Below are 18,671 nucleotides of genomic sequence, written 5' to 3'. Positions count from 1 at the left end.
TATTGTGGATACTGGGACACACAGTTACTATTTTTTTTTTGGCTCTAACAAAAAAAAAATAGATTTCCCCTCCCTTAACCTTCGCCACCCTGGGTATGGTTTGGTCCACTCCCTAAACCATAAGAGGGGATCTTAATGGTATAACAGCTCTCATTGGATGTGCAACATAATTGCCAACTTTTTTAATTTACTTATTTATTCCTGCATCTTTACTTCAGGTCAGAAGTTATCTTATAATGTGTCAGCTACTATTTTAGTACTACTATATTAGTGTCCATACGTAGGACTGTTTAAAAAAAATAATTTTCATATAACATAATAATAATAATAAAGCATTGATAACCCTGTGTTAAGATGCATGGAAATGTCTACTTTAATATTTATAAATAACATATAAAGAGCAGCTATTATCCACACATTATCGATTTATGATTACAATACTATAAATTATATAAGATCTGCAGTAAATTAAATATACCCCACTCTGTACAGCATGAGATTCACCTAGGCTAAATAATATGAGTGGTTAGACTGAACGAATAGTAATAATATATATTTTTGGAAGTAATATTCTTGTATTGTCTTATTTAATACTAAATAACTAAGGGGTGGCACGCAAGAAACGATTAAACGCACAAAAGAAGCGAAGGATCCGCTGCACTCGTTTTTGTCACGGAGGGATATCAGCGCTCCGAGGCGGCGGTGCTTCGGCTCTTTCTAGCACTTTCCATGAAAAACCCGCCTAAAAGTGACGTCACGCAGCCGTCAGGAACACGCGTCTCTCCGGCGCAACTTCCAGATTTACCGACTTAAAAGTTCCTCACCGAGGAGGAAAATAAACTCCTAATAAAATAACGCCTAGTTATAAAAGAGTTCCCTACCTGAACTTGGACCTCATCATCTCATAAATATTCAAGTGACACCAAAAAAACGAATTAATGCTTCAAAATCACACAATATTTTATTTTAATATTTTTATGTGTATTAATATATTGTCTCACAGAGGGGAACAACAATACGCATTTTCCTGTGAGATAATATAAGATGAGGTCAAAATTAAATAAATTATTTATATCTCTAATGCGTTAAAATACACATATCTGTTGTTTATTTATACGTTATTTGATTTAAAAAGGCAACTTTTATTTTGAAGAAAATTATTGCAAATTAAACTCTAGTATAATAGTATAATGTATAGTATAATGATTCTAATAGTCATTATAAAACTGCACCACAGCTGTAAACAATACAATAATACATTGAAAGAGCGGTCCAAATGCCTAGATTTGCATGTTGACTGTTGGTTTCTGTAAACAATGCAAGCTGAGAAATACTTGGTACATAGCAAGGGGTCAGATAAATGCAGTGGTGTGAAAAAAGTGTTTGCTTCCCTCATATTTTTAATTTTGTGCATGTTTGTCACTTTTAAATGTTTCAGATCATAAAACTAATTTAAATATTACCCAACAAAAAACAAGTAAACACAAAATGCAGTTTTTGAAAAACGTTAATGTTTTTAATAATAAGGGAGAAAAACTGAAGGCCAGACATCTCCTTCAGGATTTTTGTTAGATGGCAGAATTCTTGGTTCCATTTATCACAGCAAAACTTCCAGGACCTGAAGCAGCAAAAAAGCCCCAAACTACCACCACCATGTTTCACTGTAGGTATGATTTTTTTCTTATGCTGTGTTACTTTTACGCCAAATTCTCTTGCAAATTTAAGATGAGCATTAATGTTCTTTTTGCTCAGCAGTCATTTTTGTCTTGGCACTTTGCCATGCAGGTCATTTTTTCCTTTTTTATGGTGAAGTTATGAACGCTGACCTTAACTGAGGCAAATGAGGCCAGCAGTTTGAGGTATGAAATCTCTAAACTTTTGAGTATCTATTGGTCTTCTTGGCTTTGTCAGGCAGGTCTTATTTAAGTGATTTCTTGATTGAAAACAGGTGTGACAGTAATTAGACCTGGGTGAAGCTTTAGAAATTGAACACAGATGTAATAAACCACAGTTAAGTTATGTTTTATTGATAAAAACTTTCATTCAAACAACACGTTATGTTTACTTGTTTAATTAATCTTGTTTACCTTATAATTTTACATACATTTTAAACTCTATTTATAAAATACAGTACAGTGGTAAATATAAGGATTATTATTGAAATGTATAACATATTTTTTCTGACTAATTTCAGTGACTGATTTGTTCAGGGTTAAATGCTGTGGGTTTTTTAATCTGCAGACAACTTGAGCACTTTGATCAACTATTTATTAATGCTATTAATTATTTCATACTCTAAAATGATTGCATTGTGTGGGTGTGGTCTTGAACTAGCATGTTCATAAAGTGAACTTGTTTTTTACATGCAGGGGTTTTTCACTATAGCCTCACAGGCATAAAGGTAAAGTGCTTGATTGAGAACAGGTGTGACAGTAATTAGACCTGCGTGAAGCTCCAGAAATTGAACGCATAGCATATGATGCACACTAGCACATATGCAGTACTCTCTTAGGTACACCATGAGAAACATTTATTGCTTCGTAATAGCCAAAAGCAGCTGCCTTAAAATACATCCTTTCTACCTCACCTAATTTACTCTTGCAACACAAATGGGCAAATATGACTGCTGTTCATTAATCTGGAACACAAATGCTGTAGATTGTAGATTGACTCTGGTCATGCATGGAAGCTAAAAGAACAAATTATAAATACATCACACACTTTTGCTCTTTGAGCAGTGCCCTTGTGAAAATTAATAAATTGTGCTTGTTTATGTGTGAGACACACACAGTAGTCATACACATACTACCCATATGCCTCTGGAACTGTTTAAAGGTGACATGAGGTGACATCAACGATAAGCACCCTGTCCAAAACAGCCCTGTTGAGGATTGTCAGTTGGAGTGCTCACCCAGCCCCCATACATTATTCCTCTCCCCAGCTACCTACTGTAAATAATTACACTTCTAGCTCACATTTAGTTCATTTCTTTCTCTCTCTCTCTGTCACTGCCTCTCTCCAAGATGGAGATTGTGTCTGAATTGTAAGAAATGCCACCTACTGAAACAGGATTCTGAGGCATTAAGGGACCAGAATTGAAGTTTAGCAATCTATGAATGTTTAGTTAACAACACAACTAAACATTCACATCGAACAGTAAGCTGTTGATATTTTGGCCACACCAGGATAATTGTTCCCTTTTATTCAGATACAAAGACTGCCATCACTACAATTCTTTCTAAATGAAATAGTGTGACAACAGGGGATCAAGTCAGGATTTTTTGAGACACAGGGTAGACTGGGTTTCTTTACTTCCCTTTTTGTCCTTAGGAAACTGAAATCAGGATTGGTATACTAGTGCATCTCAAAAAAATAGAACATCCTCGAATAGTTACTTTATTTCAGTAAATCAATCAAAAATGTGAAACTCATATATTATATAGATGTATTACACACAGAGTGATCTATTGTAAGCATTTATTAATTTTATTGTTGATGATTATGGCTTACAGCCAATGGAATCCCAAAAATCAGTTTCTCTGCATCTCCATAAAAGTTGTCAGCAGAGGGAAGCATAAGATTTAGAGGTGTGCCAAAAAATCGATTCACATAAGAATCTTGATTCTCATTTACTACGATTCAGAATCGATTTAAAATGTCCCAAAATCGATTCTGAGGGGCGGGTTTTAGACTGATTTTGGGCTGGGTATTTTTGTTGGACCTGGCAACCCTGGGGATAGCGCTTGTCCTTTCAAACGGAGATCTTCCAGACACACACAGAGCGTAGGTGTTTGAGAATCACCGGTAAGATGGCAGAACAAGCACTATATTACATTAGATTAACGTGTAGTTTCAATGTTTTATGGCAGAATGCTTCATAACAAGCATAAAAAAGATCGCTAGTAGTTAGTTTCAGTAACTGTTAGCTAGCTAACTAGCTAACTTTCCAGTTCCACCTTAAATAACGCTACAGGTGGCAGCGGGCTGCAGCATTTAAGGCGGAACGGAAAAATACAATAAGCTAATCAGAGCTAATTTCAGCTCCTCATCACAGAGGAATTAAGGAATGGACCATATGAATTAATTTCTCCACCTCCTGCCCCCTTTCTGAAGAAATACAACGACCTTAAATTAACTAGTTAATCAGCAGCTGCTCCTGAACTTTAGCGCTCCACTGCTATCATCACATCAGCCCAGCAGCGTCACCTACACACCACCGCTAGTAGCCTGGTAATAAAGCAGTGTTATTTATTATTTATTTATTGTTCATTAACGTCATTGTGATATCCCAGTGATTCCTCTGTCACTGAAGACCCACATTCCTGCACATTTTATTGTTTTTGTAACACATTACCTGCTCCAGGACCAGTGTATATTATGGAGGGTTTTTTTTCAATAAGATTCATAAGCCAGAAGCAGAAATTTTTATAATTCAAATCGTTTTGAATCAAAAATCGATTTTGAATCGAATCGTGGCCCCCAAAATCGGAATCGAATCGAATCGTGAGATAGTAAACGATTCCCACCCCTAATAAGATTTGCTGTAAGGTTTTCCGGGAAAACACTGCACTGATTTTGAATATAACACAGTGGATCAATACCAGCAGATGAGATGGCTCTCCAAACCATCACTGACCATCAGTCAATTTTGCATTTCATTTGGAAATCAAGGAACCAGGGTCTGGAGGAAGAGTGGAGAGACACACAGTCTAAGCTGCTTGAGGTCTAGTGTGAAGTTTCCACAGTGATGGTTTGGAGAGACATGTCATCTGCTGGGGTTGTGTTATATCAAATCCAAAATCAGTTTTTTCCACAGAAAATCTTACAGGGCTTCATACTTCCCTCTTCTAACATTTTTTATGGAGATGGGGATTCCATTTTTCAGCAGGACTTGGCGTACTGCCCACGCTGCTACCAACTGAAAATTGGTCTTATATAATATTTATATTTTCTGAGACTGATTTTTGGGGTTAAAATAGACACTTAAAATAGACCACTCTGTGTGTAATACATCTATATCATATATGACATTTTGAAGTGAATTACTAAAATAAAGTAACTTTTCAATGATATTCTCTATATTTTTTTGAGATGCACTAGTATATGGTGACTCAAAAGTCTCCAGACGCTTTCTATATATTGTCATAGTTGTTTATTGAACCTCTTTGTAACTGTGCAATTTCTTAGTTGCATTTTAACCTCGCACATATATTTTACCTATATATATATACTACCTACATATTTGCTTAGGGGTCACTGTTATATAGTAGTAGGTTTCAGAAATGTGAAAATTCAGCTCAATGCAACACTATTATATATATATATATATATAATATATATAAAAAATGTACTACATACTTGCTTATTTGGCCATTGCTATATTCAGTGTACTGTAGTATTGCATTGTTTTTTCTCAGTGCGAAACAAAACTTTTTCTATTTCTATTTTTCTATTTTGCACTCTGCTGCTTTACCCATTATACATTTTATACAAAATATAAAATAATACATATATAAATAAAAGACGGCGAAGAGTAAATCGTGTTTAAATTCAGTAAATCAGTTAATTCACATGAATAAATGAAAGAATTATCTACCAGTGTTTTTTCTTCATTATTTGACACCGGCTGGTCAGGGACTTTTATTGTGCTTTTTGCTGTGAGCGGCAGTGTGCCGGTGAGCGCTGCTGTTCGGTGTGAGCTAAGCTAGCGCGCCGCAGAAAGACGGAGACCAGAAACCGCAGTAATAGCCGCCGAGTCGGGTGAGTGGCGGACACGCAGCGATGTTCAGAAGCTGAGCTCTGGTCTCTGAGTCTCCAGACCGAGCTGAGGTAGACTGAACCCGTCGAGCGGGGGAGATCTCGGGGCTGGAGTATCGTCTCCAGCACTGGCGACGTCGTTAGCGGGCATGCTAACAAAGCTAACGCGTTGCTACTGCGGGCTAGGCTAGGCTAGTTGTTAGCTTGCGACAGTTTGTTGGAATAATACACGGGTAGCGGGCGAGCTAGCTTAGCGTCTGAAAAGAAAAACGGGGAGTTTAAACTGGTTATTTAACCTACAGATCGTGACTCACAGTGGAGCGTTTATCCTGCCGTTAAATCACAGAACAACCTGCTGAGCTAGGTGAGCGATGTGTCACAGGTTCAGACGGGTTAGCTGACGAAATGTAGCTTTTAGCTAACGTTACAGATTGACTTCATTCCGAATTATGTTGATATAATAGCTAAACTAGCTAACCCAGCTAATTATGGCTAAACAGACATGCAGCCAGCAGCCGAAGAGAAACTGAAAGCTCGCTAAATAACCCTGCAGCCGGGAAAAGGTGTATACTATAGTTTTAGATTAGCTAGCGTAAACTAGCTATCTGAATATATAGCGTTATGAACATTAGCTAAACGGTAGCTGGCTAGATAGTAATCTAACGGTGCTCAGAAATGTGTTGTTAGGTTACTTAGCTAGCTAGCGTTAGTTAATAGTTAGTTATGATTAATCTAGCTTCCATGAACATAACGAAAAGCGAGTTTGACTGCCTAACAAACGACAAATTAGCTGTTAAGAGGCACACGTCATCTTCATTTTAGGAGCTGACATGTAGCTGGCCTCAAAATTGGTGTAGCGAGCAGCCCACTACTTGATACTGTCTACCCATCTATATTTTACTGGTAAAGTACGCTTGTAACTCAGGGCCTTCAGTACAAAGCTCGCTTCTGTGCTAACTGCAGCACTGGGCTCTAAATAAGAGCGGGCTCTGCACTTAACTACCTAATATAGAGTCTTTTCTGAACAATGAGCAAGTGTATTATGGTTTGTGACAAGAAAAGAGTGTTTAGTGTGAACAAGTATTGGAATGTTTGGTGTAACTATAAAGGTTAAATACAGCTCTGGGGAAAAAAATTTGAGACCACTACAAAATGATGAGTTTCTTTCTTTTCTTTTTCCAAATTAAAAACCTCTGGAATAGAATCATGAGGAAGGTGGATAATCGCAAGCCATAAAACCAAGCTGAACTGCTTGAATTTTTGCACCAGGAATGGCATAGAGTTATCCAAATACTGACATTCATATATGTATTAGAGAGAGGAAATTAAATACTCTAGTTTAACTTTACTGAATAAGTAAAAGCAGAAAAAGGCTGATTTGAGCATGTTCTCCTGCTCTTAGTTTAATACAGTGTATGGTCTGGTAAACGGACTATTTCTGTGTTTTAGACATTGTAGTTAATCTATGAATTGAACATGTTCATTTACACACGAAACTGTATATTAGCTAATAATGACGCTTATTTTCAGTATTGTTAGATATTCTATTTTCTTAGTAAATTTTTAATGGTTTATAATTTCTTAAAGGGATTTGTGCTGATAGTTTTACATGTTACGGGTTGCTTCTTTTAAAAGAATATCTCCCTGTAGGCCCTTTGTATAAGCAGTGACTTTCAGTCAGTTGTGGAATCTTTTTTTTTTCCCTCTATTGTCTTACTGACAGTTATGTCTTTTATTGCCTTTAAATGATGTTTCAGGGTGTCCACTATAACGATATACTGTATAGTTTTTTTTTTTTTTTTTTTTTTTTTTACCCTATTTTTATGAAACTATAACTGTTTCACTCACTTTGTTTTCTTTTACAACATTTTCTTTAGGTGGGTTGTCTACCCAAGATGTCCTTCCCTCCTCATCTCAACCGCCCTCAGATTGGCATTCCTGCCATGCCCCCAGGGATCCCACCACCACAGTTTGCAGGATTTCCTCCATCAATGCCCCCAGGTAAAGTTTATAGATATAACATAACCCTGGCCAGAGCACAAGAGACATTTCTCTATACGTTTGAGACTGAATCAATTTGGGGAAGTTAAGATGTAAAAGATGTTCTTGAAGAAAAAATGTTTTGATTGATTGAAATGAAAACTTATGTTTTTGTAGAGATTTGAATAAATCCTAATTTAAGATTCAAGATTGAGTTTTATTTTCAAATGCTATATTTTCTTTCCTCAGGCACCCCGATGATTCCAGTTCACATGGGTATTATGACTCCAACCCCCACGGTAAACCCTCTTGCCTAGAAAATAAAGAGATTTTTGATTATGGAGAAGAAAGTAAATTATGCACATTTTGTCTTGTTTGTTCGACCAGGTACTTGTGCCCACCTCAGTGCCAGTGGTTAGTAAGGTAGCTGCCCCGAGGAAGGAAGCTCCAGCTTCTCGTGCCAAGGAAAATGATGAAAACAGTGGGCCTACGACCACAGTGTTTGTTGGAAACATTTCAGAGAAAGCTTCAGACATGTTGATCAGACAGCTGCTCTCAGTGAGTAGTGAGATTCAATATCGGTTTGCTTACTTTTAATTGATGCTTAATTATTTAACTTGGTAGGAAAACCTGTTATATATGTTTAAGAAGCAAAAACAGTTTATCAGCAAACAGGGGTATACACGGAGATGATACATTTAGTATTTGTATCATGCTGAAAAGTAATTTTTCCCTCAGTGATTTTTTTGACTGTAGGTTTAACATTAATTAACATCATTTAGGGGTTAAATCTTGTTTTTAGTGAGACCTGGATGCTGGTAGTTGTTTTACCCAAATGTTTTGTTTATTTAATCTCGTCCTCTCAGAAATGTGGTTTAGTCTTAAGTTGGAAACGAGTTCAAGGAGCTTCAGGAAAACTACAAGGTAAAAAATGTGCAAGCACAGTTGTTTTAAAGAATTTACTTTTTAACTTAATTGTGGGTTGTATACTGACACTGTTATGCTATCCTGACATTGCTTTCTGTCCTGCTCGTCAGCATTTGGTTTTTGTGAGTATAAGGAGCCAGAATCGACTCTGAGGGCCCTAAGGCTGCTCCATGAACTGCAGGTGGGAGAGAAGAAATTGCTGGTGAAAGTGGATGCCAAAACCAAAGCCCAGCTGGATGAGTGGAAGGCCAAAAAAAGGAGCTCCAATGGGGTAATGCCAAGCTCAGACTACACAACATTTTTGTCCCGCACGATGTTCACTATGTCAGATTAAGCAGTTCTTTTGGTTTTGTGTTCTCGGGGGGACTGGCAACACTACATGTTAGTCACCGACCAATCATCGTCCGCATCCTCGCGTGAGTTTGTAGGCCATTGCGGGGAGAAGCATAAAATCTTGACAATCATGGCTACAGAAGCCTTTTGCGTGATGGAAGCGCTTTTGTGCTCAGAAAAAAACAAGAAAGGGGGGGAAAAGCAACTGTGGGCTCGTTCCTGGGTGACCCAAATGGACATTACATGCTTTGTATACTTTAGGGAGAACTTAAGGTATGGTAATGGAGCTACTTAGGTTTCAGTGAATTTAAACAGATTATAAGATGATTGTTAGATTATTCTTCTGTTTCGCTGGTCCAGAGAACTGCAGGAGCACTGTGCAGCTTTCCTTTCCCGTGTTTACATCTGTGCGCCACATTCCGTCTTCCTATTGGTCAGCGCCAGGGAGCAGGTCGCGGAGCAGCATGTCAAACTAGGCGATAAAATAAAAAAAAATTGTAACATGCTATTCTTACCGTCAGATGCTCCGACGGCGTCACTCGCAACAAAAAACTGCTCTTTGACTGTGTCACACTACACAGACCTTTATTGTAACACTGAAATTCGGATCCAACGCACAAAATTTGTCAGCGCCAACAAAATCGGGCTAAAATCGTGTAGTCTGCTCCGGGCATAAGTGATCTGTACCTCACAATTTCTGTATTTATTTATTTATTAATTTATTATTATTAAATATATTTTTATATTGCCGTTTCCACTAGAATAACAAAGCTGGGGAGGGAGGTGAGGATGAAGAGGAAGTTTTGGATGAAGAAACTCAGAAACGGGACCAAATAGTGAAGGGAGCAATAGATGGCCTTATCCGCGAATATTCCAACGAACTCAATGCACCCTCTCAGGATGATGAATCTAGCCGTCGCAAGAAGAAAAAGGAAAAAAAAGAAGAGGTATTCTGGATTTTATATTCTTTTTAATTTAGGCCTTGACATGTTTTCACTCTTCCACTGTTTGCACATAGCCTTACATGTTTCTGTTGTGCTTATGTAGGAGGACATCAATGCCATAGAAATGGAAGAGGACAAAAGAGATTTGATCTCCAGGGAGATCAACAAATTTCGAGACACTCACAAGGTAACGCTCTTATGATTCTTTTTTTGTTCCATATCTCAGGTAGTTCAACAAAAACACTGCACACCCCTAGTTCAGGCTGTGCAATATGATATATCAGCCAGAGTAATTTGATTAGATAGATGAATTTTGATTAGATAGAGCCCTAAGTCTGCATTGGCTTTACTGACCAGGCCACAGATCATGTAACTTGAGTGGCTGAATTTTATGATAATTATGTTCACATTGCAGAACTTTGTACCATTAAAAACAAGTTTCTTTGACTCGGATTAAACCTAGTCGAGCTCTGAACACTCTCAATATAAATTTTGTTCATTGAAATATTAGTTCAAGACTAGGCCTAATCTCAGTCCCAGAGACTTTCCCTGTTCGTCATGCAGTAGTGCGGGCAGGGTCACTTTTTAAGGATCTGAAATGTAGGAATCATCAAACTTCAGTCACACATAAAAATGCATGAACGTAATGTAAACTTCCCTCGAAGCTAATCTGTTCATTAAACCCCACCATTATGATAGAGATCATATGGTGACTAAAGCAAGATGAATCTCACAGCTTTGGAAAAAGTTACAAGGATAGGATGTAAGTATGAGCTTTCCATTATTTTCTACATATACTGGGCGCCCCCTTCTGGAGGACTTGCACAGGGGCAACTGTGCCAGTTCTTTGACAGAGACTTTTGGAAAAGAAATGGGATTTTTATTTAACAATTTGTTTAGCATCACTTTATTTACAATTCCAAAGTATGACCTACATTTCCAGTTAAACTGGGGAAACTAGACGAAAAACCAAACTGATATCTGTTTTCTAGTCTTTTATTACTACCGAAATGGTCTCTAGTCTTTTTACAGCAAAATGCTTTAAATGTGTATCCCTTCAGCCCTCAAGCAGCCAGTCAACCTGTGTGGGTCCCCCATTATTAAAATGTTCATGATTTATAAATGATTACTGCTGACTGAATATAACCACTGCAGTGAAATGGCTGCAAGGCCAGTTTGACAGTAGGGGGCGCCCTTCCACAGCACGCGGATACTCTGAAGACTTGTCAGGTATGACCTAGCCCTGTGTGTCTGTGTGTGCCTTTGAGCACTTACATCTTTCCTGCTTGCTTGTGCCTCCATTACATTTATTCTCTTTCTGTCTTTCACTCTCCCATCTTTTACTTTTTGTCTTTAAATCATCATTACTTTTTTATTCCTATACTGAAGAGTACGGTATAATAGGAAGAGGTAAAATTTACTTGTAAAATTATACTGACATTAATGACAAAATAATCCAGTTTCCAAGGCATATTATCTGGATACTTGCATACAACATTGCATGACCTGATTTGTTACCAACTGGCAGTTTCAGAGTAATGTAGTTTGCATTCCTTTGCAGTTGAGACTACATTCACAGTTTATGCAGTCTGTACGAGCCTTTTGAGCCACCAGGAAGGAGGGAAGGTAGGAAGGTATTTACCTAGACAGCAAGTATTATTATAAACATTAGCATACGAGATGGAGGAAGCCCAGTATTTCCATCTGATGCATATTTCATGTAATCAGTCCTTCATTACTGTAAATCAGGTGAGCTGCTAGTGGTACTGAACCAATCCATAAATTGTTTGGAGTTAACAAAGAAAATAACCAAAGATGTGTTCTTCTGTTTCTTTCATCAAACATATTAGAAGTTTAACTAAAACAGATGTTAGGCCTTATTTAACCCAGCCCAGAATTGGCTTAAAACCTTTTATTTAGCTCTGTTGCTTTTATTAGTCCTCTTTCTTGTTCTTTTTTTCCCCATCTGTATTCTGTCTGCCCTTTTTGCTCGCTCAAGCATCATACCCACAGTTTTCTGGATTCACATTATTTTACCAGAGCTGTTTTTGGCAACAAAATTAATTTAAAAACTGGAAGAACATTGGTTAATTTATCAGTGTTAATTTAGATGTGTTTTGAAAACTGTGGGTGTAGTGCTGGCTTAAGATCTTTTCATACTTGTTAAGTCAACATTCTGGAGGACCAGGAAAGCCGGCAGTGGGGTAAGCCAGCCTCTACAAATTCATTTGTTGCCCTTTCTATCCAAACATGAAAGCAGACTTCAACAGATTGTCGTTATGCAATGCACCTGTCAACCCATGTTCACAGAATGTTTGGAAGTTGTTGCTTGTGATGAACATCTTGTAACAAGAGAGAATTTTTCTGAAACGTTTGACTTTCTCCTGCAAATACTTTGACCTGCTTTTCCTCCCAGGCCTAACAATAAAAGGCTTGTAGGGGCAGCGAAGCTCTGAATCCATAGCTCAACACCTGTAAGTCCAAAATAACTAGTTTCACAAGGATTGATGAAGACTTTCTGTTGCTGATGTAATGAAGTGAAAACCTTTTTACAGCATCCTTACCTGATTGTGATCCTTGTTGTTTGAAACCGTGGGAAGTATTAGTGAAAAATATAGTGGTTTCCAGGTTTCTTTTCTAGTTGTAGTATTGAAGGGAGTGGGGATAGTATGCATGAGTGTGAGAGGTAGAAAACACTGAGAGGAAAATCAACTCTGGAAACCCATGGTTACTCTTTGATGTGGGAAACCATGATAGACTGCTTGGAGCAGTTGCTTTTTTTGCCCTTGATAGTATATTTACTTTAAGGAATAGTCTAATTTCAAACAGTGAATGCAAGGTAGTACCTGACATTTAGAATTAAGTAGTATTGTAATGCTAATTGGTAGCTATTTTTTTTTTATTGTGTTATCAGAATTGTCATTGTTTATTAAATTGTTTTATTTTAAGACAGAATAATAATGTTTGTATCATCCTGGGCAATCTGTTAGGGTACAGGAACTGTAAACCACTTCCCACGACTAGAGTTGAGTTTTGCTGTGCTGTCCATTTGCCTGCTGTCTATTAGCCACTCAGGCCCTGCGTCTGTCACTTTCTGCAGAAACTGGAGGAGGAGAAAGGCAAGCGGGAGAAGGAGCGACAGGAGCTTGAGCGGGAGCGGAGAGAGCGGGACAAAGAGCGTGAAAGGGAACGAGAGAGAAGAGACCGAGAGAGGGAGAAGGACCGAGAGAGGGAGAGGGAGCGGGAGCGTGAGAGAGAAAGGGAGAGGGATAGAGACAGGGAGCGTGACCGGGAGCGAGAACGAACAAAGGAGCGCGAGAGAGAAAGAGACTGGGACAGAAGCAGAGACCACAGTGAGGATCGCAGCAGGTCCAGGTGAGTGGAAGTCTCGATCATGATGAAGCACATCGCCGTCAATATTAATACACTGGACATGTCAGGATGGTGCACGCTGCCACACTGAACAAACAAATAACAGATACCAGTAATGTTTGAATCATTAGCTCCATTGTAAGCTATTCTGATTGCAGACTTAAATCACATTTAGCACTGTTTTTAACAAATATTTAATATTAACAAATTGTTTTCTAACAGTATGATATCCTGATCAGTGTATGAATAACAGTTGTAATCAGCTGTGGTAATGTTTCAGAGAACAAAGCCGAGATCGAGACAGAGACAAGGATAAGAAGCGGGACCGTGAGGAAGATGAGGAGGAAGCATATGAGCGTCGCAAGCTGGAGAGGAAACTCAGGGAGAAGGAGGCTGCCTATCAGGAGGTAAATTGTGATTGTGATGATTTAATATCCATGTTTCTGCCCTTTAAAGCAGTGATTCAGCCAAGCAATTTTTCCATCAGGATATTAGCTGTCTAAAGATTTTTTTTTTTTTTTTTTTTACCAAACTTCCATTTACCTCAGGCTGTTATTACTGATAAGAACAACAGTATGAGCTTTTCAGACTGTTGTAATGGAATGCTTAAAATATTACCCTGCTTGCTTTGGTTTGTTACTGATTGTTATTGGCTATTTATTTTTTTACTTACAGCGTCTGAAGAACTGGGAGCTGAGAGAGAGGAAGAAAGCAAGAGACTACGCCAAGGAAGCAGAGCGAGAAGATGAACGCCGACGAGAGACAGTGAGAGAATTTGTTACTGTTTCTGTTTTTAGCTGATTTTAAGAAGATAGGGCAACTTGGTATTTGTCTGTGGTAGGAAATGTAGTTTGTACAGAAGTGCAAAACAATATATTGTAATTTAAACTAAAACATTGTTTACATGTACAACAGGAAAAAAGGAATATACAAACATTTTAATTGTTTATGCTGTATATGTTTCTTTTGATAAATAACATTATTTGTACATGTTACAGTAAGCACCACACTAAGCAGTCACAATCAGTTATAACAGAGGTCTTCAAATTTGGCCACTTTTTTCATCTCATATCACAACACTTAATTGGCAATTCTTTTAACTTGTATTTGTTTCCTTTTTTCCCTGCTATCTCTGAAACAGGCTAAAGAAGGCAAACGACTGAAAGAATTCCTGGAGGACTATGATGATGACAGAGATGACCCAAAATATTACAAGTATGTTTTAAACCAGGTTATTTGTAGATTACATGTTTTTGCATGACTTCACAAAACCAAGTAAATTATTATTTTTTTACCTTTACCTTTTACTTGTAAAGCATCTGTTCCCAAATCAAACAGATACTACAATAATAAATATTAATAATTACATTACATGCTGTGTGCATATGTAAAAAGATTAATTGGAAAACCAGAAAACAATTAAGTGATACATTTGGAATTAACTAGATGTACAAATACAGGTGCTAACCTAAATTATCTTTAAGCTGATGCTAAAGTGTTTTTTTTTTCCAGCTGAGTGCTGCTTTAAATTGAATCTTAATTTAGCTTGTTACAGTCCATGAGTCATACTCCACATACTCGCTCTAGCTTTTTTCAAGAAGCGCTGGTTCATGTAATGGTGGTGTGTGAAGCTGTCGGTGTGTTTACTCTGTTTGTCCTGTAGGGGCAGCGCACTGCAGAAGCGTCTGCGGGACCGAGAGAAGGAGATTGAGCTTGATGAGAGAGACAGGAAGCGAGAGAAAGAAGAACTGGAGGAGATCAGGCAGAGGCTGCTGGCTGAGGGACATCCTGATCCAGATGCAGAGCTGCGAAGGGTAAGTGTCAACATTTTCATGACCATCTAGTCATGTTGAAAAATCAGTTCTTGTCTCCTGGAGAATATTTTCATCATTGATGTATTTTTGATTTTCCAGGTTTTAGCTTAATTTTGGCCCTAATCTTGTCTATATTACGTGTTTATTTGTAGTTAATTGTTATTAAAGTTCATGGGGAAAAATTGGATCAAAATCTATAAATCCCAATTATTGATAAATCAAGTAGGACAGATTTGAAATGCATGCAAAGGCAGTCATATTCTTAATATTGTGGAAGAGGGTGGTACTAAACACTTCCATTCCCTGCCCCTCAGATGGAAGAGGAGGCTGAGCGTCTGAGACAGCCGCCTGTGAAGCCAGAGCCCGAAGAGGAACGTGAGCACAAGCCGTCTCGAGAAGAGCGAGAACGTGGCCGAGAACGCGAACGACGCAGACCTGTCGAAACACACGTTCACACGTCCCGGTCAGACGATGACGTGGAGGATGGAGAGGAAATTGAGGATGAAGAAGACTCTAAACCATGCCTCAAGCCCACTATGAGGCCCATTATGGCTGCCCCTTCTGTGTCCTCTGCCAGTGGTAATGCCACACCCAACACACCCAGGGAAGAGTCGCCATGCGGAATCATCATTCCTCACGAAAACTCGCCTCCAGAGATACAGCCACAAGAGGAGCACCGGCCCAAGATCGGTCTGAGTCTTAAATTAGGTGAGTCGATAAGTTTTGCTGGTATACTACCCTAAATATGGGTAGGGAATGCTTTGGGTATTACTGATATGTACTTTTATGTCAGTGTCTCAGATGCTGTTTTAGTTTAGAATTTGCAAAAATATATAAAAATAACATTGGTTGATTTACTTTCTCTGATTGTACTGGCTAAAATGCACTACCTAATAATCTGCAACATCTCTTTTTGTTCATCTCAAGGTGCCACAGGCAGTCCTAGCCAGCCAAATGTGGGCAAACGAAAGAAACTAGCAGTGGAAAGCGTCTTCAACCGCTTTGATGACGACGAAGTAGACGAGGTGCCTCGAAAGAGGAAGCTAGTGCCTTTGGACTATGAAGATGAAGAGAAGGCCAGTCTGGGAGCAGACGTGGCCGGATCAGGAGGGGGCAAAGGGGCCAACACAGAGGAGAAACGCAAGCACATAAAGAGTCTAATTGAGAAAATCCCCACTGCCAAACCTGAGCTCTTCAACTACCCATTAGACTGGTCTGTTGTAGACACGGTAAGAACATGCTTTCGGATCTGTGTTGCTTTTTCAGAGATTTGTTCATGTAAAGGTTATAGTGCCTAGTGTACTAAAATAGTAATTGTTTAAATTTTGAATCATTTGCTGTTTATAGAACATGCCCCAACATCAAGTGAGATTCGTAATTAAATCAAATGTTTTATAGCAGCTTTTAGTCAGAGAATCCTTTTGGAAAATGTAACAAAGACTCTTATTTATACTGTTGAGAGTGGGCTATGAGCTGAAGCAACCATTACTTACACAACTGTAGTTGTCAGTAATCCAGCAGCCCCTATGACGAAGTTCTTTGCAAAAACTATTGGTTCACAGTGACCTGCTACCTTTTTTAATGATCATCTCCAAGCTCATCTAATGATCTGTACTTTCCCACAGACTCTTATGGAGAAGCGAATCCGGCCTTGGATAAATAAGAAGATTGTGGAGTATATTGGCGAGGAGGAAGCCACATTAGTTGACTTTGTTTGCTCAAAGGTAGGTTTGTGCACTGCCTTTGTCCATCTTGTGTAGGTTTAACCTTTTGTGTATTATCCTCTGAGGAGGGGATGTACTCTGGCAATTCAGTATTTAAAATAATTCAGGATTTAGTATTTTGTAATGTTTAAATCCATTGAATTAATTAATTTTATTCTCTTAACAGGTAATGGCTCACAGTACGCCACAAGGCATTTTAGATGATGTTGCAATGGTAAGTAATTTGTCTTCCAGAAGTGTACCCATTTTCAATTTAAAGTAGGGTTACTTTAACAAACTCGAAGTTCGTGCTATAACGTGTAATATTGGCTTTGCCTTGCTGTGGTTGTAGGCACGAGGCCACAGGCCCTTATGGCACTGATTTCGAGTGTATTATTGAGATCATACCACAGTTCCATTAACGCTGTTTATTGAAAGGATTAGGAAAATATGATCTGTTTGGTAATAAACACTCCAAATAAAAATTCTTCCATTGCTGTTCTGTTTGTAGCAGCACTGTTTGGCTGGTAAACGCTGCATCGTTGCTAGGTGACCTGTATGTGGCAGAGTAATAAATGTAGAGCTTCGGTTACCGTGCATTACCGACTAATAACGGCACTCATAAAACACATTGCAGTGTCAGAACTAACTGTGGTATAATTAGATACATTTTAAATGCATATATCAGTATCATTGTAATTTTAATCTTGTGCCACCTTTTCATATTGAATGCAAGTTATTTCCTAAATATACTTTGTTTTGGTATTGTTTTACATTAAACAATTACATAAAATAATTGTAAAATATTTAAGTACCTATAAGAATAAAATTACAGGCAGTAATGAGATTGTCTTCTCTCCAGGTGTTGGATGAAGAAGCTGAAGTTTTCATTGTGAAGATGTGGAGGTTATTGATTTACGAAACTGAGGCCAAGAAGATCGGACTTGGCAAATGAACAAGCACTGTATTAGGATCAAATCTGCTCTGGACTTCCCTGATTCAACAGTTCAGTTCCTGCAGAGAGACATGAGCATCTTGGGGAAACTCCACAGTTAAAATTTTAACCCAGCATCTACTCAGCAGTCCCATGTCTGTTTTTGTGTTTAAGTTAGTGAGCACTGGATCTAAAAACTTTGTCCTTGCTATTTTTTCTGTTTACCAATGAAAAAGTTGGTGAGGTCCTTTTTCCTCAGGGCTCATCTGCTATGTGGATTTTTTTTTTTAGCCTCATCATCCCTGCTTTATAGTAGAAAGGATGTCTCAAAGAAAAGTGTCTTGTAGACTCTCATACTGTAATCTGCCAATCAAGTCTGGGTTACACATTTTATTTGATCCTTTTTGGTAGCTGCGTTGAGTTGTACCAAAGAGTTTATCCCCTCCTGGAGTCTCCCATACTGACAACGTTCCACTTAAATTGGAAGAATGCAGAACGGATTTGACCCTACACTGTTCCGGAAGTCTCTGGCTAAATTGACCTTGGTTGTGCAAACATGAACAGTGGTCTCTGTTTTTGTATTTACTAGTGGATGTGTTTTCAATAAAGGTGATCTTTTTTAAATAAAATGAATCTGCATTTGTCATTTTTTTAAGTTTAAAGTTAAAACAGACAAAAGTATTTTTTTTTTATCTGACATTTGTTTTTATTTGAAGCTTGGGAGGAAAACAGAAGTACTTTCTTTAGTTGGAGCCCAAACACATGAAAAAGTTCTTACTCTGGTCTTGCAGAGCTGGGGTCTGAGCACATAAAGACTATCAGATCTTGAAATAAACTGTATATCTCAATGGTAAATAGCAACTGAAAACTGTTAGAATAGACCTAAATGAGGCCTCAAGTTTTTTCT

The 18,671-nt window shown here is 38.2% G+C and overlaps 1 protein-coding gene across 3 annotated transcripts; it reads left to right on the top strand.

Annotated features, from left to right (window-relative positions):
- The first annotated feature begins 5,652 nt into the window (after positions 1-5,652).
- Positions 5,653-18,393, top strand: rbm25b (RNA binding motif protein 25b). Of its 3 annotated transcripts, none has more exons than XM_007255487.3 (18): positions 5,653-5,760; positions 7,635-7,758; positions 7,987-8,036; positions 8,125-8,295; positions 8,604-8,661; positions 8,775-8,935; positions 9,759-9,944; positions 10,045-10,128; positions 13,042-13,316; positions 13,594-13,720; positions 13,989-14,078; positions 14,455-14,528; positions 14,977-15,127; positions 15,442-15,835; positions 16,055-16,356; positions 16,753-16,851; positions 17,018-17,065; positions 17,693-18,393. In XM_007255487.3, exons 2-18 carry the CDS (start codon positions 7,653-7,655, stop codon positions 17,783-17,785), a joined length of 2,469 nt encoding a protein of 822 aa, XP_007255549.2. In that variant the 5' UTR covers positions 5,653-5,760; positions 7,635-7,652; the 3' UTR covers positions 17,786-18,393. The 3 variants fall into 3 exon arrangements, with proteins under 3 accessions (XP_007255549.2, XP_022540115.1, XP_022540119.1); XM_022684394.2 differs by lacking the exon at positions 5,653-5,760 and adding an exon at positions 5,808-5,829; XM_022684398.2 differs by lacking the exon at positions 5,653-5,760 and adding an exon at positions 5,935-6,121.
- The last annotated feature ends 278 nt before the right edge of the window (positions 18,394-18,671 follow it).

This window comes from Astyanax mexicanus, chromosome 1 (genome assembly GCF_023375975.1).
Source record: "Astyanax mexicanus isolate ESR-SI-001 chromosome 1, AstMex3_surface, whole genome shotgun sequence".
Classification (NCBI taxonomy): Eukaryota; Metazoa; Chordata; class Actinopteri; order Characiformes; family Acestrorhamphidae; genus Astyanax; species Astyanax mexicanus.
Note: the sequence above shows the minus strand (reverse complement) of the source record. Positions and strands in the feature narration are given on the sequence as shown.